The 21824-nt window shown below is 42.8% G+C and overlaps 2 protein-coding genes across 2 annotated transcripts in view; one reads left to right on the top strand and one right to left on the bottom strand.

Annotated features, from left to right (window-relative positions):
• The window catches only part of LOC134284823 (uncharacterized), a 496062-nt gene that overhangs the window by 259765 nt on the left and 214473 nt on the right, over positions 1-21824 (bottom strand). The gene's annotated exons all lie outside the window — the stretch shown is intronic.
• The window catches only part of LOC109408966 (cuticle protein 21.3), a 30533-nt gene continuing 20156 nt past the window's right edge, over positions 11448-21824 (top strand). The window contains exon 1 of the mRNA XM_029852190.2: positions 11448-11582. Coding sequence (XP_029708050.1) covers positions 11571-11582 — 12 coding nt within the window. The 5' untranslated portion in view covers positions 11448-11570. The remainder of the gene's footprint in view (positions 11583-21824) is intronic.

Consider the following 21824-nt stretch of genomic DNA (forward strand, 5'->3'; position numbering starts at 1 on the left):
ATTTATTGGAAATTTTCGGAGAAATCCTTTATTCAAACTCTTGGAGGATTGTTTGCAAGTATTCTTAGAGAAATCTGTGTGCAAATTTTTGACAAAAAAAAAAGATTTTCTGAAGAAACGCATAGATAAGTGTCTGCAAAGATCTCTGGAAAAAACCCTTGAGATACTTCGGAAGTGATTTCCGTAAAAATTCCTTGAAAATATATCTGAATAAATTTCTTAAACAGTCCGTGAAGAAATTATTGGAGTTATGGTTAGAGGAATTGCTGGATAAATTTCTTGGATAATACATGGATGAATATCTGGAGGAAATCCTGAAGAAATCTCTGTATGAACTCAAGCTGGAATCTCTGAGGGAATTCCTGCAGGTTTTTTTTCCTTAGCTGAATTTCTGGGCCCATTCATTAAGGGATTGTTAATGAAATCCCTACGTAATTCCTGAGCAAATCTTTGGTGGATTCGCTGAAGAAATCTCTGAACGAATTTGTGAAGGAATATCTGGAAAATTTCTGAAGAATCCAGTAGAAGAAATTGTTAAAATATCTTTGGAAGATTCTCCGTAGATATCTCTGTAGAAAATCTCAAAGAAATCGCTGCAGAAACTTCCGATGATTTTTTAACACGAATCCCCAGAGGAATTTCTAAAATGATTCTTGGTAGAGTCTCAGAAGGACTCTATAAAAATCTACCTGAATGAACCCCTTTAAAAGTTTTTAAAGAACCTCTGGAAATTTTTCTGAAAATAATATCGTCAAAAGATTTGCTGTAAGGAACTTCGGTAAATTTTAAGTAATTGAAGGAATCCATAGAAAATTTTCTTTGGACTTGGAATCCCTGGATATATTTACAGGAGATAGACAAAATGATCGGGACAGGCAAAATTTTCACTTCTCAAAAAATGTTCAACTAGCTGTAACTTTTCGAAAACTGCATCGAATATTCTCAAATTTTTACTGTAAGTTGATCAACTAGATGTGTATCAGTGGACAAAATTTGGAAAAGATCGGGCCATTCTCCAGCTCAAGGTTGGCTATCGGATAATTTAACCTTTTTCTGGAATCTTTATAACTTCGTGCAGAGTAGTCCGATCTTTTCTAAATTTTGTCCACTGATGCACAAGTAATTGATCAACTTACAGTGAAATACAGTGAGAATATTCGATGCAGTTTTCTAAAAGTTACAGCTAGTTGAACATTTTTTGAAAAGTGAAAATTTTGCCTGTCCCGATCATTTTGTCTATCCCCTGTATGTAGGAATTTCATGAATAATTTTGGAAGAAATCTCCAGGGAAATTGCTTAAACAATCTATGAAAGAATTTCTGAAGGAGTCTATGGAAGATTTTCCATTTTAGGAAACCCATAGAAGCTATTCTAGAGAAATTGTTTTGAGAAATTTCGGGAAAATTCTAGAGCAAATTCTGCAGTAATCCATGGAAGCTGCTCTATGAAATTTTTACAGAAATCCGTGCAAGTCTTTCCGAAAGCAATTCCTGGAGGATTTTCTAAGAGAATCCATAGAGCCATATCCGAAGGAATCTACGTTAAATTAAAAAAAAAAGTTTCGAAATTAACTTGTGGAGTAATTATTGAGACATTTTTTTGTGAAAATTCTTCAGGAGACTATGGATTTTCTCAAAGGAATCAAAGGAAGGATTCCTGAAGGATTTCTCAGAGAAATCTCCGAAGGTATTCATGGGACATTTTTTGAAGAAATCACCGGAGGAATTTTGAAGAAAGTGAAGTAATACCTGGAGGGTTTTTGGAGAGTTTGGAAGAATCCCCGAAATATTTTATTTATTTTTAGGGACTTCTGAAGCAATCCCTGGAAGAAGTTCCAATTTCACAGATTTTTTTTTATGCAAGAGATTTCAAGTGGGTTTCAAGAGACTCCAAAGGGCCTCAGAGGCACTTCAAGGTATCTCAGGTGCATTTCAGGGGATGCCAGGGGTGTTCCAGGGGGCTCAGCAACGCTTTAGGAAGTCTCACTGGGTTCCATGAGGTATCCAGAGGGTTTCAGGAGGTACCAGGAGATCTCAGACCCCCTTAAAGGTCTCAGGAGCGTTTAATGGGGGTCTCAGATGCTATCCCGGGAACCTCAGGGTCAGGAGTATGTTTAGTGGTCACAGGTTGCAGGAGAGTTTTAGGAGTCTCAACGGCGTTGCATGGGTCTCAGAGGATATTGGAGAAGTTTCAGAGACTCTTAAGGGTATTTTTGGGGGTCTTAGGGGTGTTTTAGAGAGATCTTGGTGAACATTTAAAGATCTTAGGAAACTCCCCTCAGCTCGTTTCAGGGAGTCTGAAGGAAGTTTCTGGGAGTTTCCAGGAAGCCTATGGCGCGCTTTACGGTGTATCAAGGGCGGTCTGGAGGTCTCAACGGCGCTTCAGTGTGTCTCTTGGACATTTCAAGGAGGTGTAAGGGGAATCCAGGAGTGTTTCAGAGGATCTCAGAGGATACATGTAAGTCTCAGGAGAGTTTCAGTATGTCTGAGAGGGTAAGTGCAGGTCTCAGAGGCTTCAGAGATCTACTGGGTGCTTCGGGGGAACTCAGGGGCATTCCAGGGTCTTTCAGGGGAAATCTCAGTGTTCCCAGCGGGTTTCAGGAAGGTACAGTAGACGTTCGTTCGGTGCAAACGATTTAACTGCAATGCTTTTTAACTGCAAGCCCGCTAAGTGCAACAATTTTGCAGTTATCGCACCGCTATCTGTCAAAAACTAATCGTTAACAGAGTTGCGATGACTTTCGTATGCGCTACAGCTGCATTGCGTTGTTTTTGAGTGCATTCTGCACAGATCGAAAAAAGAGTGTAAAGTTCTGTGACATATGATGCACATAATTGGAGCGTGGGATATCACAGAAGTTTACATGACATATCATGTAAAATTCATAAAATATCATGTAAACTTCCATTATATGTCATGTAATTCAGCATGACTCTGAGTTTTTACATGACATATAACACAAATTTACATGATATATCATGTAAACCATCATAACATTAAGTTTACATGACTGAAATGAAGTTTACATGACGTGTAAATCTCATTATTTTTATCTGTGTGGCTGCGTCCAACAGCAACTGACAACTGTTTGACGGCTGTCAATCGTTGTAGTTAGCGAATTACATTCGGTAACTGAAACGTAAACATGTTGCACTTTTCAAACGTCTACTGTACTTGGAGGTCCCAGGAGCGCTTCGGAAGGTCTCAGAGGGTACCTGAAGGTCCTAGGAGCATTTCGGTGGTTTAAGGGGGGTAACTTAAGGTCTCAGAGGCGCTTCAGGCGCTCTCAGGAGCTTGAAGTGCTTCTGAAATGCCTTGAAACTCCCCTGAAACCTCCACAATCCCATAGAGAAACACCCTTGATATCCCCGTTACCAATTTGAAACAGATTTCGTCCATGTTTCTCCACTACCACTGTGTGGTCGATACTATCGTGTTCCACGTTGAAGTCGATGCACAGGCGGCCATGAATACCAATTCATGGCTTTTCAGGAGAATTTGCCGTGGGGTGAAGATGTTCTTGAGCTGACGAATGGAATCGTTAACATCACTCTGATAGGGATAGTTAAAATTCACAAATACAAAGAAATTTAAAAAAAATCTGATAGGGATTTGATCAGAAGTGCTAATTTAGTCATTTCTTGCGTTGCTTTGATCCTCAGTGCACGGGTTGTCAGCAGTGTCAGCACTATTCAGGTGTTCGTCGAGGTGTTGTTTCCACTTTTCGATCACCTCACGTTGGTCCATCGAGAGGCTCCCGTTCTAATTCTACCTCGCAGAGGCGGTTCTGTTGCTTCCGTTTCCATTTGTAACATTCCACGTACTGCCGAGTCCCATGCTGCAGCATTTCCACTCGTGCTGTGTAGTTCTCCTTCAAAATCTTTCTACACTTCTCGTTGAACCAATCGTTCCATTTACTCGACGGTGCTCTCGGCTCGCGGCCTCGTTGATGGCTGCATTTACTGTCTCGTCTGAATTCCTCCAGGAGGCTTACCCAATGAAATTGTAAGATCTACAATTCCACGTACCGGGTTTTCTAATCGTAACTTCTTTTACGTCGCGTGGGTCGTTTCTATTGGATCTGGTTTGTATTCCTGACTTGTAACCTTTTCGCTGTTTGTTGGTTTCATGGGTCTGACACTAACCCCCTAACTTTCCGGAGGATCAGGCTGCACAGTTGTACCTAGAGTATTTCAAATTTCATCGTTTTGTTGATCATCTATAGTTTTCATTGATTTATGACATTACCCATCGTAGTCTGTTGAGGTTTTGATTCCAGAGCCAATTCTAAGGCATCCAAAGCTCTCAGAAGTCTGTGTAACAAATCCTACATTATAAACCAAATGCTGTTCCTGGGGCCTGACGCACCCCCCCCCCCCCCTTTGCGAGTCAGCCGCGTAGTCGCCGGCTAAGAATAGGACTACTAACCCCAATTCAAGGTGTCAAGCGACCCGTGCTGAGGAATGAGTGATCGAGGGGGTGAAAAAGATGCTCGATCTTTAACGGAGCCTGTGGGGTACCTGGGCACCCCCCCCCCACAGTAAGCTGTCCCTTACCGCGTTAATGCAGGGCTCTGGCGTGGTGGACATTCTTTCCCGTGCTACTCGTGGGATTTAATCATGAAGTCAAATAAAAATCAGAATCTAGGTGGAAATAGTGGTGGGATCAACCCCTTCGCAAGAAGCGGGTTGATGAGATCTCCGACAAGGAGAAGTGAGGAGATAGGCGCTGGGAGTTGCGTACGCAGCTCAAGCGTGGGTGCTCCAGTCCACTTCCCGGCAAGCCAGCCGGTGGAGGTTATGGACGGAGCGTGGTTGTTGAGGGCCGTCAACCGAGGATCCAAAGGACGGTCCGCAATAGAGGTGGCTGAGCAGCAGCTTGGCAAAATCATCGACTTTGCGTCCACTAAGTCGAACATAAGCAAGGACCTGAAAACGGCCTTGCTTCGACTTAGGGCGTCGATCGACGATGCCAAGCAGGAGCACGCGGCACTCGCGTTGCTGACTGCTGCAGCAGCGGAGCCTGCAAATGAGAAAGTGCCGAATTTTACCCAAACGGAGGCCTTCTCCTTCGCAGGAAGTCCGAATAAGGCGGAAGCGACTGCTCGCGACAAACGGGGCAAGCAATCGCAGAAGCGGGCGAGGCAACCGTCAGGCGAGGAGCTGTCTGGCGGTGCCCGCAAGGCCAGGCGAATCATTACCCCGAAAGTCGGTAATAATGCCGGAAGGTCGTACCCCAGCCAGGGTTCCCGGAAAGCTGGGAAGGGTGGGCCTGAAAAGGCTGGCCCGTCCCGGAACGATGGGAACAAGGGGTTGCGACCGCTAGTGGGCCCTCAACAGCCACAGAGTAGGGCGATCCAAGGGGAGGACCCCCCTTGGACGAAGGTAGAGCGGAAGAGGAAGAAGAAGGCGAATCCGCAGGTAGTAGCGCAGGACGCCAAGCCAAGGCGTAGGAGGGCAGGTGCCAAGCGCGAGAAAGGCGACGCTATCGTCATCAAGACGGAACAGTCCAAGTACTCGGACGTCTTGAAGATGATGCGAAGCGAAGCCAAGCTTGAGGGTCTTGGAGCCGACGTACGCAGTATTAGACGTACTCGTACGGGTGAGATGATCCTGGAGCTGAAGCGCCAGAAGGAGCACAAGGGCGCCGCCTATAAGAGGCTGGCAGAAGAGGTCCTTGGTGAGGGTGTGCAGGTGAGGGCTCTGACACATGAGGCGACTCTGAAGGTCAAGGACATCGATGAGATCACCGAAGTGGAAGAGCTCGTCACGGCACTGCGGCAACAGTGCGATGTGCAGGTGGGCGCCGCAGCCGTTAAGCTACGGAAAGGGCCAGCAGGGACACAGATAGCTTTGGTTCAGCTACCTGTGGCGGACGTCAGAAAGTCCGTTAAAGTAGGGAGCATAAAGGTGGGTTGGTGTGTATGTCACCTGACATTCCACGAGACACCAGAGGTTTGCTTCAGGTGTCTGGAACCAGGACACAAGTCGTGGGACTGCAAAGGCCCCGACAGGCGCAAACTGTGCAGGCGATGCGGCGCTGAAGGTCATAAGGCCCAAAGCTGCACGAGTCCGGCCATCTGCATGATCTGTACCGGGAAATCCTCGAACAACAGACATCCGATGGGTGGTCCAAGGTGCCCGGCCTTCAAGAAAGCCGCAGTAAACAACAAATCACAGTGCAGGTAACGCAGCTGAACCTGAACCACTGTGATGCGGCTCAGCAACTGCTTTGTCAGGCAGTTTCTGAGTGGGAGACGGATATCGCCATCATATCGGACCCATACCGAGTACCCGCCGGCAACGGCAACTGGGTCGCGGATGGGACCAGAAAAATGGCGGCGATATGGATGACGGGTAAATACCCTGTTCAGGAGTTGGTGTCTACTACCTATGAGGGCTTCGTGGTCGCCAAAGTAAACGGGGTCTTCTTCTGTAGCTGTTATGCGCCTCCGCGGTGGCCGATCGAGCAGTTCACGCAAATGCTGGACCGCTTAACGATCGTGCTAATAGGGCGAAGGCCGGTGGTAATAGCGGGCGACTTTAATGCCTGGGCCGTAGAATGAGGAAGCCGTTTCACGAACCAGCGGGGTCAGATCCTGCTAGAAACACTGGCCATCTTAGATGTCGACTTGGCTAATGTCGGTACCAAGAGTACCTTTAGTCGAAACGGAGCGGAGTCAATTATTGACGTGACCTTTTGTAGTCCTGGCCTAACAAGTAGTTCGAACTGGAGAGTAGATGATGGCTACACTCACAGCGACCACCTGGCGGTTCGCTACAGTATCGACTACAATAACAGCAGACAGCGGATAGAAGAAGAGGCGGCTAGCCCAAGGCCAAGCCCTCGCAGGTGGAAGACATCATACTTCGACGAAGGGGTATTTAGGGAGGCGCTCCGCCGTGAGCGAAACCTAATCGGTTTAGACGGCGACGAGCTGGTAGCGGTGCTCTCACGTGCGTGTGATGCGACCATGCCTAGGCGAGTCCACCCTAGAAATGGGAGGCCACCGGCTTACTGGTGGACCGACACGATTGCGGACCTGCGCCGCGCCTGCCTACGGGCTAGGCGGCGGATGCAGCGAGCACGATCAGAGGAAGAGCGAAACGAACGGCGGGTGGTGTTCGCCGCTGCTAAAGCCGCGCTTAAGACCGAGATAAGAGCAAGCAAAAAGGCCTGCTTTGAGGGTCTCTGTCAGAGTGCCAATACGAACCCGTGGGGTGACGCCTACAGGATCGTTATGGCCAAGACGAGAGGTGTGATGGCTCCTACAGAGCAATCTCCAGAGATGTTGGAGGGGATCATTGGAGGACTTTTTCCGCGTCATGATCCTAGTCCTTGGCCTCCTTTCGTAGGACAGCCGGGGGCTGGGGCTGGCGATGAGGAGAGGGTCACCGATGTGGAACTTGCGGGGATAGCTAAGTCCCTTAGCGTAGGTAAGGCCCCAGGTCCGGACGGAGTTCCGAACCTGGCCTTAAAAGTAGCTATTGCAGAGGCTCCCGAGATGTTCAGGTCTGCTATGCAGAAATGCCTGGACGAGGGAGTTTTCCCAGAAGCTTGGAAGAGGCAGAGCCTGGTACTATTGCCAAAGGCGGGGAAACCACCCGGAGACCCGTCGGCATATAGACCAATATGCTTGATTGACACGGCGGGGAAGGTGCTCGAAAAGATCATCCTCAATAGAATGTTGCGGTTCACCGAGGGCGAAAATGGTCTTTCGAGTAACCAGTACGGCTTCCGGAAGGGGAGGTCCACCGTAGACGCTATCTTGTCGGTTACAAAAACCGCCGAGAAAGCACTCGAGCCTAAGAGGAGGGGAATTCGCTTTTGCGCGGTAGTGACTCTGGATGTAAGGAATGCGTTTAATAGCGCCAGCTGGTCTGCTATTGCCGATGCGCTCTTGCGTCTGGGGATACCGGAGAACCTGTACAAGATTCTCGGAAGTTACTTTCAGAATCGTGTACTAGTCTACGACACGGAGGTGGGTCGGAAGTGCTTTCACATAACCTCAGGAGTCCCGCAAGGTTCCATCCTGGGTCCGGTGTTATGGAATGTCATGTACGACGAGGTGTTGAGGTTAGAGTATCCAGTGGGAGTGGTGATTGTCGGATTTGCCGACGACATTACGCTCGAAGTCTACGGTGAAACGATCGAGGAGGTAAAGTTGACTACCAACCACTCGATCAAGGTTGTGGAGGCGTGGATGCGGTCCAGGAAACTGGAGCTGGCTCACCACAAGACAGAGGTGACGGTTGTTAACAACCTGAAGTCGGAGCAGCAGACGGAGATCAGTGTAGGAGACTGTACTATCCTGTCAAAGCGCTCCGTCAAACGCTTGGGGGTGATGATCGACGATAAGCTTACCTTCGGTAGCCACGTCGATTATGCCTGTAAAAGAGCCTCCACAGCTATTGCGGCACTGTCCCGGATGATGTCCAATAGCTCTGCGGTGTACGCCAGTAAGCGTAAGCTTCTGGCTAGTGTTGCTACATCCATACTTAGGTATGGCGGCCCGGCGTGGGGCACCGCGCTAAGTACTAAATGCTACCGACGGAAGCTGGAAAGTACTTACAGGCTTATGTGCCTGAGGGTTGCGAGCGCGTACCGTACCGTGTCACACGACGCTCTCTGCGTCATTACTGGTATGGTGCCTATCAGCATTCTTATCAGTGAGGACATGGAGTGCTTCGAAATGCGCGGCACAAGAGGCATACGCAGGACTTGCCAGGATGGCCTCTATGGTCAAATGGCAGCGCGCGTGGGACAGTTCCACCAAAGGAAGGTGGACCTATAGGTTGATACCGAGGGTAGATAGTTGGATTAATAGGCGCCATGGGGAAGTCACATTCCACCTGACACAGGTCCTTACAGGTCATGGTTGCTTCCGACAGTATATACACCGTTTCGGGCATGCGGATTCTCCCGAATGCCCAGCGTGCAATGGTTTAGAGGAAACGGCGGAACACGTTTTGTTCGTGTGCCCGCGTTTTCGCACAATGCGTGACCGCATGCTTGCCACATGCGGGGAGGACACAAACCCGGACAACTTGGTCCAGAGGATGTGTAGGGATGAGTTTGGCTGGAACGCCGTTTCAACGGCTATCACCCATATCGTCTGGGAACTACAGAGGAGGTGGCGCGTGGACTCGGAGAGTGGCTAGTCCAGATGCAGTACAAGAGGTGGTCCAGGGGTTCGAAGTCGGCTTCGTAGGTCATACCGGTGCCCTGCGGTCGAGATCGACCCTTACAGCGATTAAGTGGCCGCGGAGAGGAAGTCCCGGTAGCGGTGCTGTCGTGGCGTCGGTCTAGTGGGTTGGATCCGAGCCCGCGGTTGGAAAGGGGTCCCCGGCAAGGGTCGGGGTAGGTGAGATCCTGCTGTCTGCAACCTACGGGTGCATCTGATAGGGCCTGAAGGGTAGTGATACCCTTCCTTACGGGCAGGTCAGATCGGGTTGCACGTGGGCATCAATTCTTGATGTCCGCTCAGCAGTAGGGCGCGGGCGGGGTTGACCCTGCCCGCCTTCCGAGGACAAAGGGAGTGGCGAGGACCACTCGGGAAACTGGCTAAGCGCCAGCATGCTACCGTGATGGACTCTCCAAAGCGAGTCATCGATGTTCGTTGCTGCAGGCTACGCAGCTAACCTTGTGGGTGCGATGTGCACTAGCCCCTCTCTGAAGCAATACCTTCTTGGTGGTTCCGGAGAGACGTAGGGTTTGGCGACCATAGGAAAGGTTTAGTGGGTACGAGGAGAGAGTAGTCCTGGATTTTACTTTTGTTGTAGAAGACGGCCTGTCAGACCTACACTACCCTAACCTTCTGTTAGGGTGTCTGTTGAGCAGATTATCCCCCTATGGTTTAGAAGGAAAAAAAAAACCTAATGCTGTATACGATAAATGATCACAGTCTACGGTACTCGAAAAACCTCAAAGCCTAGGGGTGCTACATTCATGGTACACGTTTTGGGTGATTTAGGTCATCCAAACTATTCCGGAATTCATTTTCTTAACATCTACAACATCTACCATCGTTTGTGTTCAGTCAGTCTGTTCAAGAAATTCAATCACGTTGATGTCCATTAGATCTAATAATGCTACGAGCAACTCGATATTGTGGTAGTTGGACATTCCGTAAAAGGCAAATGGCCTCCAATTCACTTTGAAGTTTTGGTTGCAATATCTATACGATATCATACTGTATCATGCTTTTGTAAAAAATATTCGTGGAATGTAGTCTATACTGGTGATGGAGCCTCAGTGCACAACTATATGGTTTTCGTACAACCCTGGGATATTCTAGGCTTTCCAAACTATTTTGGAATTAGGACCTTCAAGGTCTACAGGTTCTACTCTTGCTTCTCTTCATTCTATCGGCATAATTATTTCACGATTGTATCTGTTGCACGTCATAATATTACAAGTATCTCTATGTGTTGATATTTGGGTGTCCATTGGCATACAAATGGATCCAATGTATTTTGAAGTATGGTTCGCAATATCTGTAAATCTTGGGATATTTTAATGGTAGCGAATGCTCGCGGAATCTAACCTACGCTACTTGTAGAGCCTCAGAGTGCAATTCTGATAACGCAGAAACATTCACTTGATGATCTAGGTCATCCAAACTATTCTGGAATTAGGACCTTCAAGCCCTACAAGCCTTATTCTTGTATCACTTCACTTTATCGGTGTAGTTTCTCCAAAAAAACCTTCAAAAATTCCTCAAAGAATTGCGACCCATACTTCAAAATACATTGGGTCCATAATATCGATCATTTTTGGTCGGTGCTTACATAGACGGGAATTAGATGAAGACCGTAATAAGCAAATAAAATCGCACTTTATTTTTTCCGTACATCCATTTAATAAACATGTTGGTGTCGCATTATGACCCTTAAGGCGGCTCCCAAAGCGCCAAAAACTCCAAACGCTTATCTTACCCGGTCGGTAAATCATTTTTATTGTTCATGTTTCCCCATTTGCCATTGTCTCCAAACAAAACAGCCAAACCAAAACCATTCCAGTTATGCATTCTGCACCATTGCCCGCCCTTGTAGTCTGTGTAGCTGCACTCAGATTTAGAACCTTCTAAATATCCCACCTCTCTGGCTAGATTTGCAGGCAGTAGATCCAAGCATCCCATTCCGACGAGTGACATTAAACGACTTTCGCGTTTGGGCGTCGTCGTCGTCGTCGTTCGTTCTGATGGTGCACGAGAACTGCATCCAAGCAAGCTGCACAATATGCAGCCTGCTTGGATCACACACCCTTTCGCGAAACGCAAACGAGATAGCGTTGATGGCGCGGTGAGCGCCAACCGAAAAAAAAGAACAACTAAAACGGCCGCATGTTCGTCGCCAGGTTTGCGCGGAGAATAATTCTTCGATCTTTTGAACGTACCTACGGTGCGTTGAGTTGGCGACCACTAAGCCGCTTAGAACCCCCTTAGTAAAGCACGCTGCGTACCTATAAAAGTGAACTGCGCGCCCAGATTTAGCAACAGTTCTTTGCCGAAAGTGAAGCTCGTGATAAGCTAGTGAAAAATAGAAAAAAAGTGCAAAACCACGATTAAAATGGCCTTCAAGGTACGGGTCCTGCTGTTTTCCGGGGGTATGGTTGGGAATTGTGTGGAAAATTACGGTTCGGGAGTGATGTAGGGTAGTGATGCCGTTTTTCGGACAGGGGACCAACACTCGCTCGCCTACTAAGTGTAAAATAAAAATGTGTAATATTCAAACAAATGATGGACCATGAAAACGTGCAGTATCTTTAATGGAGCTTTTCTTTTGAAAATTATAGTGAAAACTAACCATCCATGAAGAAAATTCAAAAGTAACTAGTGTCAAAATCAAAACGCATATTTCTGTGTAAAATATATGAAATTAGGCAACTATAAACTGTTCGAATAATCTCAACAAACCTTGATCGAAGTTAGAAAAAATAATAGCACGTTCAACTAAAAAGTATATTCACTTAAAAAAAAATATGGAGTCGCATATAGCGCACACTTCATACGTCATAAGTCAAATTTTTAACCTCAAAAAGTCGAGCTCATCGTCATCATCATCCTCTGTATGAAACTAGGGTGCTTCCCCCTTGCTCCCGAAACCATGAAATTCAGAAAAATTGTGCAACACATAAATCTGGAACTGCAAAATCAAAAAAAAATATATATTTTTTGTTTGTTTTCATTGTTGCTCTTGTGGAAATTTTTTATTTATTTTCTAGTTTTTGATACGTTTATGAAATCTTTGTTGTTTAATATTTCTTCCACCGTTGATTAGCGCCAACGACTAACTGATTTTTTTTAATTTCTTCGGCAGTTGTTTTGGAATTTTATTTCAATAAATATTCGGCACATCCTTCGAAAATGTCGTTGATAATTAATTTGAAGATTTTTTTTTTCAAGTTCCTCGCCATCTTTTTAAGAATTTCTCAAAGCATTTTTTTGAGCTTCTATCAATGCTTTCGCATTTTTTGGGAAATCTTTAGGCACTTTTTTTTCAAATTTCTGCTGTTATTCCTTTAGGAATTCGTTCGCTAGTGTTTGAAGTGATTAATTCAGCAATGACTATGGGATTTTTTTCGCTAATTTCTTCAGAAATTTCATCGGCAATTCCTTAAAAAAAATTTTTCGTGAATTTCTTTGTGAATGCCGTTCGGAATTCTTTCAGCATTTATTTTTTTGAGAATTCCATCTTTGTTTGCTAATGCGTTTAGAAATTCTTGTTGGAGTCTTGTTGGCAATTTCTTTGCAAATTCTTTTGGCAATTCTTTCGAAAAATCGTTAAATTTCTTTCAAATTTTTTATCAGAAATGCTTTTGAAAATTTCCTTTGCAATTGTTCTAGAATTCCTTTGGCGATTTCTTGCAAATCCTTTAATAATTTATCTGACATTGTCTTTGGAAAATCGTCCCGGAACTCGTAACAAAAATAACAATTCTTTTGGGTAAGTAAAAAGAAAATCGGGATAAGTACTGTTACTTTTAATAGCACTAAGAATTTGCATCCTTTGACAGATACGTATTTCGGCCTCAACTGTAAGGTCGTTCGCAGTGTCTTGTACTTGACTAGACTCTTTTGGGTATTTATTCTGAAATTCCTGCGGCATATTCTTTGATAGGATCAACATAAACTTCTTTGTGAATTTCCATTTGAATTTCATTGGTAATCGATTCGGAAACTCTTTGAAAATTCATGTTGCAATTCTAATTGGAAACTTTTAAAATTTCTAAGAAATTATCCGAGAAATTTCTAATGAAGAGGCCGAAGGAATTCAAGACGTATAACTGAAGGATTTTCCAAATAAATTGCCACATAAATTTATAAAGAGATTTCCGCTAGAAGAGTTGCTGAATTATGTTAAAAGATTTACCGAACCAATTCACAAAGAAATTGCCGAAGAAATTTCCAAATTCGGTGCAGTTTCCGACCATTTTTTTTCGAGGGGAAGGGTGAAATAAGAGAATATGGAAGTTTGTGTCAGCCTTTTGTCGGTATTTAATTATATCAAGATTATATCATATTGTGATATGATGTTATAATATTTTTTGATAACTTATTATGTGATAAGCTTGGTGCAGGATGAGGCAAAAATAACTAAAATTATAACAAAAACTACACTGGTCTAATCAAGATAATAACCTATTTTGTTATGATCAGATCGAAGTTATAACAAAATGTGATATGATTTTTAGATTCAGGATTACTAATTTCTATCAAAATGTGATACAATTTTGAAACATTGTTATCCAAATGTCGAAGAATCAAAACTAAATTACATTACAATGAGTTATCAAACAACATTTTAGAAATAATATGATATTAATGAGTTATAGTATTTAAAAAACACCAAGTATGTTGAAATATAAATATCATAATTTGTTATAATTATGTTATATTTTTGTTGTTGTTTTGTTTTCTGGTCGAGTCGCCTGAGTATTTTTTTTGTTATTGTTGCGCCCTTCAGACTCGTTTACAGAAAAGGCAACAAAGAAGGGGTTTTTAATATTTTCAGTAAAAGGCGGATCACAGAAAAAAAGACATCACACGCTTATCGATTCCCGTCGATCACCTTATTAACGGTTGATTCAAATATTCGGTAGGCGGTCGATCGATCACCTTGGCATCGTTTTTGCGTCTGTTTGACGTTTTCTCACTACCGCCATCTAGTGATGGCCCAGCCTGTTGTGTTTGTCATTATTCATTGGGCGATTATGTTTCCGTGACGATGTTTTTGAATGATATTTGATCCAAGTGTTACTGTTAGGGTCGTTTCTTTCTCGGAAGTGATTGAAACCTCTCGACAGCAGCTTGTTAGTTCAGCAGCACTTTTCTCTATATTTCTAATGGCTGCTCAGTTGACAAATCACCCCTTTTAGTTCCCTTATACGTCAACGACAAAGGTACGTAATGGAGAAGGCTGGGGTCACTCAATACTAGAGGAAATCTCTTAGGTATTTCCAACAGTTACATATGTTTCTCTGTGAGTGGATACCATATGAAACTTGGGTAATGGGAGGCGTTTAACCCCCTAAGCCCATCCCTTGGGTACGAGTTTGGGCCCTCATATAGGGTGCTGGTTCCTTTATTAAGCATGTGACTCCCATTTTCATCCTGAGCAAAACAAGGAATTGGAGCCCTAATTTCTAGTTTCGTTCAGAATTTTCAGACATTATTTTGGGAATTTTTTATATGAAACCATCCTTGGATTCCATCCGATATTGGTCCATGGATTTCTTTAGAAAATCCTTCAGGTTTGTTTTTTGGAAAGTCTTCCACGGATTTATTTTGAGAGTTGCTCAGCACATCATTCATGGATTGCGTCAGAATTTTTCCTACATTTTTTTCGGAATTTATGGAGAGGATTCTCCAGAAATTTCCCTAAATATTCCTCTAGAAGAGTTTCCAAAAATTTCCTTTAAAATCCTCCACCGATTTTTTTAGGAATCCGCCCCAGAGTTCTTTTAGCAAATCATCTACAGATTCCTTTAGAAATGTTTTTTTTTATTTAAAAAAAAACGAAAAGTTCCAAGTTCATAGCTCATTATATAAGTCATAAATGGTCAAAATTTCATTGCATTTGATTCCTTGAATCCGGAAATGTAATAGCTCAAAGTTGGTTATTGGATAATTTTACCTTTTCCAAGAATCTTTATAACTTGTGAAAAATGGCCCGATCTTTTCCAAATGTGGATCTCTGATACCCAACTAGTGTATGTATATGTAACTTATCGAAAAGTTACAGCTAGTCGAACATTTTGCCTGTCCCGATCATTTTGTCTATCCCCTGTACTCCCAAAGACTCTTTCAGAATTAGTTACAAAAATTCCTTCAGATTTTTTTCTGGGAATCTTTAGGAAATATCTCTGAAGATTTCTCCAAACATTTTTAATGAGATTGCTCCATAAAATCTGTTAAAGGATTCCCAATCCGTGGACATCTTCTATGGATCTCTCCCAACATTAATTCATGAATAAATCTAGAAGTTACTCCTGGAGTTCGGTCCTAAAATCTTTCAAGTTTTCTGTCAGAAACACATCCGGCGGTTATTCCAAAATTTTTCAAGGATGTTTTTCAAGAAATTTCGCCAGGGCTTCCTTTCGATATTCCGTCATGAATTTCTCAAGAAATTTCTCCAAGAACTCTTTTAGATCGATACCTATGGATTCCTTCTGAAACTTCACCAGAAATTTTTATGAAGATTCATCAAAAGCTTCTCCAGAGATTCCATCAGTATTTACTGCAAGGGTTCCTCTTGAAATTCTTTCTTATTTTTGTTAGATAACTCCTGGAGTATCTTTAGCGATCCTTGCTGAAAATGTTTAGATATTCCTCCAGGGATTCTCCAAAAATTCTTTCAAAATTGCCGACAAGTGAAGAATTCTCAGAATTTTTGTTTAAAAAATCCAGGAGAATTGTCTCAAGAAATCCCTTGAAACACGACCGAAGATACCTTGAGGAACTCCTAGACGAAATTCTTGAAAATTTTCTGGAAGAATTCCATTTCTAGCGCAATTCCCGGATGTCTAGGATAATACCTAGGAGAATATCTGAGTAAACACCTTAAGATATTCCCTCAATTCTCAGAAAAAAAAAAAAATCATGGTAGGCTTCTGGAGGATCTCTGCAAGCAATTCCAAGGGAAATGAACTTCCAAGGGAAAAACGCTTGAGAAATTATGGGATGGATTCTTTGAAAACCCGTAGAGGAATTTCTGCAGTAATCGCAGACAAAGGTACTGGTGGAGTTATTGACAAAAATTCCACAATAAATTTCTGAGGGATGCCTGGATGGTTTATTGAAGGCATCCTTGGTAGGGACCCTGGAGATGCCTCTGAAGGAATTCTTAATGCCTAGACAAAACCTGAGGAAACTACTGGAAAAACCATTGGAGGAAATTCTAGAAAAATCTCTTGAAATTTTTCTAGACGAATTCCAAATAAAGGTCAAAGAAATTCCGTGAAAAAAATTGAGTTATGACCTGAAGGAACCTCTTGAGAATGTCAAGCAATAACTTTTGAAAATTTTCCTGGAAATTTTTGGGTTTTTCAAAGAAAAACTTTGAAGAAATTCATGAATTAAGTATCACCAAATCTTTGTGAAACAATATCTTCTGCAAGTCGTTTTTGAAGACACGATTGGAAGAATTCCTGGAGAAACACTTGTACAATTCTATAAAGATTTTTTTGAGAAATTTCTAAAAAAAAATTGTTGGAGCAATCCCGGGTAGACGTGAATATCATAATCATATCTTAAAACGATCAAATTTTGATGTCATATCTTAATATGATATTGATGAGATATTCAAAAAGTTGCCAAATATCTGCTCAATATTTCATCGTGATATGATTTCAAAATTAGTACTTAACTTGATCTTTGAAAAGCCTAGTGCAACCCGCTGTATAAATGTCGAAATTTCCCAACATTTCGCATAAAACTATTTTAAGTTTACAACTTTCATTATGCGCCGTCCCCAAGTAACGTAACGCTTCAGGAGATAGGGGCTCAATAAATTCCGTAACGCTCCAGGGGAATAGGGAATACAGCCTAGCGTTACGACCCATACAAAAAAGTTGGAGTTATCATACAAAAGCACATTATGGATTCCGCCAGATCCTAATGAACCAACCATCGAATTCAGAGATATCGAATTTAGCGTTACATAATAAACAGATGTTCCCTTATGTACACCACAAATTTTACAAACGAGCACTGGGACAAAAAGGAAGTAGAAGTGGCCTTCATTTTCAATAAGCGGGTTTATGGATGCGGCAATTGAACAAAAAAAACAGAGTAATCAGCACAAAAAAATGCATATACCTGATCGATATTTGCTTTTCTTTTAAAAAAGACATAAAAATATATACTGATTTTATCTGATAGATCTCTTAATCCTAGTTTATAATTATTTTATTTCACTGTAAGTAAACCAGCAGAGGCTTTCCAATTGAGTCCGATGACAACATGAGCTGGACCTCGATGTCGAGCTTGCATTTGTGGTTCGAATCTAATAAATGAATCACCGGACAATTTGGGAACTTAATCGGCCCGCTAAGCAAAATACGTCCATTTCGAAAAACGGACCGTTTGATTTTAGATTCAACAAAACATACCGCTGCAGACGACAAGCTTTTTGAGTTTCAACCAACGAATTGCGTAGCGATTCTGCATGGGGTATACGAACAGACGACAGTCGTGACGACTACGATCTCCTAAATGTTTCCAAAGTTTTTCTGGGCGACAGTTCACAATAGAGCACGTTCAGTGAAGTAAATACATACTAGATTTACCTTCTCACCATACAAAAATTCATCTCATTACTACAATCTAGTACTTCACTGATTGCGTCCTATTGGTCCTGTTTTAGGCGCAAAATAAACCAAACATGTTTCTACGCATATCGTTTTTAAAGTTTGGATCTCTAGCTTTGTTAACAATTCAGAGAAAGAGCATGAAATGTGAAATCATCTAGAAAAAAGTGCTCTCTTAGTTTAGGAAAATATGCAAAATAGCCTTAATTCATTTTTATTTTCCATACCATCACGTCAGTTTACAAATTTTGGGTGGAAACTGTATTAATATTCTGCAATAGAACATTTATTATTGAGAAATCTGAAAAATACTGCTCAAGATCAAAATTAGCTCTTCACATTTCCATCTGCAGCATCCAGAATTCGAAAGATCTGAAAATTACTGCTCAAGATCAAAATCAGTTCTTTGACACATTCATCTATAACATCCGAAAATGGATCGTAGTGTGCCGCGCGCGAAGACGGATGGAAATTTTTTACGTGCTGCGTTTTTATAGTGCTGATTGTCACAATTTTGATTCAATTCGGCGGATAGTGAAAATTTTGTTGAAGCTCCCTTTATTGAGTTTTATGAGATAATTGTGTCGGTCTTAGTGTCGCTACTATAAGATTTGATGAATCCTTTTGAAGCTTGTGCATTCGACCGGCCATGGTGGTGGAGCGGCTGGCGCTACGCTTTCAGATCACGCCGGGAAATTGAGTTTATTGATAAAATGGTTCGAATGGAAGGCTGCGGATTCTAGTTCTACCGAGTGATCCCGCGTAACAAAATCCACCGAAAGTGTATCGTGTCACTGCACCTCTGAAAGTTCGAAAAGTGTCTCGCGGTTTCAGTGGCCCAATCGTGAAAGCGTCCGCGACAACTTGAAGGGTGTGGCTGCTCCTGGATTACAGCTGTAGGCTGCTGCATGTTTGCCAATGTACTTTAAGAAGATACTTTGCCGTTCTCCGCATCCTTGTCATGCAAGTTACGCCCCAGTTCTGACTCCGGAACTTCTGGGAGGTACTACGCCATCCGAAATTCAGTTCGCGAGTGTGAAACGATGTTTCCATAAAGTGTTGGCCCATGTACTTGACCGTGTGTTCCAACTATTCCATAGCGCGTCCCGCGTGGTGCCCCGCGGTTCTTGCGAAAACCACAAGAAAGGCCAATTACGTAGTGCTTTGGAAGATTTCGTGATTTCAATGGCTCTCCGGACGGACACGCCACGTCTTTAAAAGATGAAAAAATGTTCATGTAATGATCATGTAGGAAGTGCACGCATTCGCATTATGGTCCAAAGATGACCAAATAAAAGAAAATAAAGTGAATAGGAAAAACAATGCCGTTTCCATAGTGATGACAATGCCATCTTTTCCGCGGTATGTTTCTGGCACATTGAATGAAGTGAAGCAAATGTGTCGCGCAGTTGGCAAATCAAAACATTGAGGCGTAGGTGCGATCGTCCGACGAGATTAAACTTGGTGAGATCTATCCGATTAATTACTTAATTGTACCCTGTTTTTTATTTTATATACATCTTTTAAATATTCGCTAACTTGCGAAAATTATCATATCAAATTTTCTTGATAGAATTTCGTATTTTTGATTTGCTTACTGTAAGTGCTTATTTTTCTGTATTTTCGGGGAAGGGATCATTACACTTTTTTCTCGTTTCAGAGAGCGAGTAATGGCGCTTAAGCCTAGGCTTTGAAGCCAGGGCACATGGAGAAATGCCTGTGTCCCATCCCAGGAAAAGAGACGCCAACTTAAACGGAGTGTGCATTAACCTTCTTAACAGCACCACTCCCAACGATTTTATTAACAATCCAGTCCCGTAACTTAATCATACCCGCATTCCCGTACCAAAATCCCATTTCTTTCTATTTTCGAGGGCGTCGGTGAGTCGCTGGCATCTCGATAAATAGATATCATCCCTTCCCTGCTATCCCTTCCCATCTATTTCTTATCGTTTCAGAGAGCGAGCAATGGCGCTTAAGCCTAGGCTTGTTAGCCAGGACACAGTGTAAATGCCTGTGCCCCATCCCTGAAGCAAAATGGCCCAAGGAGTGACAAAACCATTTAGCTACGTCACTCCCAACGTTGGTGTTAAAATATACTAAACACTTACACTCACATCAACACATCTACATGTACTACTCAAATACACTCACAAAATCTTGTCGCATCACTCGCTTATAGTGAATCCCAAATCAACCCATTCCAAATATCCAACTCCTTGACACCTATGGGGGCGCCGGTGAGTCGCTGGCCTTTCATAAAGTAGGTGTCATATCATCACATCCTTTCCTATCCTCGTAACGGAGAAGATGGGCGTGGCCGGCAATGGAAGTTTTCATGTCTTTTTCTCCAACCTCTAATTGGATAGCTATTAGTACCCAAATAGCATTCCATAAGCAATTAGAATAGGAGTATTAAGGTTTTAACATGACAACTTTCAGTATGCAATCTACGAATTACTCCGTTACCACGCAACGCAACGCAACGCAACATTCATCTATAACATCCGAAAATTGTAAGATCTGAAAACTACTATTCAAGATCATAATTAGTTCTTTCACACACTCATCTACAACATGCCGGAACCAAACCAACACAATTACCATGACTCGCAAACATCTTGGAAAACGTAGAACTTGATGCTCTTGTTACCTTCTATTTTCAGATATGAGTCGTAGTACAGTGGTAATGTCACTGCTCATAAATCACAAGGTCATAAGTTCGATTCTAGTCACGGCCATTTTTCTTTTTTTTTACTCTAATCCATCTGTCAGATCATTTTATGATATTGGTTAGATGTGCTACAGCCTAGATCTCCCCAGATATTAGTCTGATCTTATAACATCAAAATGAGATATTACTATGTTCTTCCCCATACTAATTTTTGATCTAATTTTTGATCTTTTATCTCTTATGTCAAACAAACCAATAGCTAATTATGATCTTGAGTACTTCACTGAGGAATATCAAATGATGATATTGTTCTGATTTTTACTTCTACTCGGGATCCCAAACAAACACTTCTGGAAAAAAAAACATTCTGACATTTCTGGAGGAATTTCTTTAGGAATGTTTTGAGAAATATATAAAGGAATGTAAGCATGGACTTACATAGCAATCCTTGAAGGAATTTCCTACAGCATCCTAGGAACCCCACGTGAACTTTCTGAAGGAATTTCTGGGGAACCCGTGTACCCGTGCATATTCAGAGCTCTGGAAAGTTATAGTGTAAGATAAAACTGGCCTAGCACAGTTTTAGCAGATCTAGATAAAAAATGAAGTCATAAATATGTACCGTCTACCCTCGTTGGTTTGTCCGCATCTAATCTGAACACTTTTTAATTTGACCCCCGCAAATTTGCACATCGTTCAAACTAAAAATAATTCAAATGTCATTCTGCTCATGGAACGGGATGAAATTGAACGCAGAATCAAAACAAAACAGCAGAAAGAGTTACCATCAGTGTGTGTTTCGATGCCCACAGGGTTACTAGAAGTTCAAACTACAAAATGATCCCCGTTGGTTTGCATGAGGTGTCGTTCAAACCAACGGGGGTAGACGGTAGCAACTTTTTAACAGTTTCTACATTTAAACCTCAAGCACATTTCCGAATACTGCAACAGCGGACAAACAGACGTATCACTTGGAACAAAATGCGATAAAAATCATCGTCACGAAAAGATAATCGCTCAATGCTAACCAAGGCTGTGTTACGCAAACCACTCAGTAGGTGGTGATAATGAGCAAACAGGAGCAAAAACGATGCGAGCGCCGTGACCGAGCGATTTGCGAACTCCAAAATATTTGAAATGACCGTTAAAAAGGGGAGGGATGGGAAGTGAGTAGAGTGAGACGTCTGTTTGGCTCTACCGTCTACCCCCGTTGGTTTGACCTCATCTAATCTGAACACTTTTTAATTTGACCCCCGCTAATCTGCACATCGTTCAAACTAAAAATCGTCCAAACGTCATTCTTCCCATGGAACGGGGTGAAACTGAACACAGAATCAAA

The sequence above is a fragment of the Aedes albopictus genome, chromosome 1 (assembly GCF_035046485.1).
Source record: "Aedes albopictus strain Foshan chromosome 1, AalbF5, whole genome shotgun sequence".
Lineage (NCBI taxonomy): Eukaryota > Metazoa > Arthropoda > Insecta > Diptera > Culicidae > Aedes > Aedes albopictus.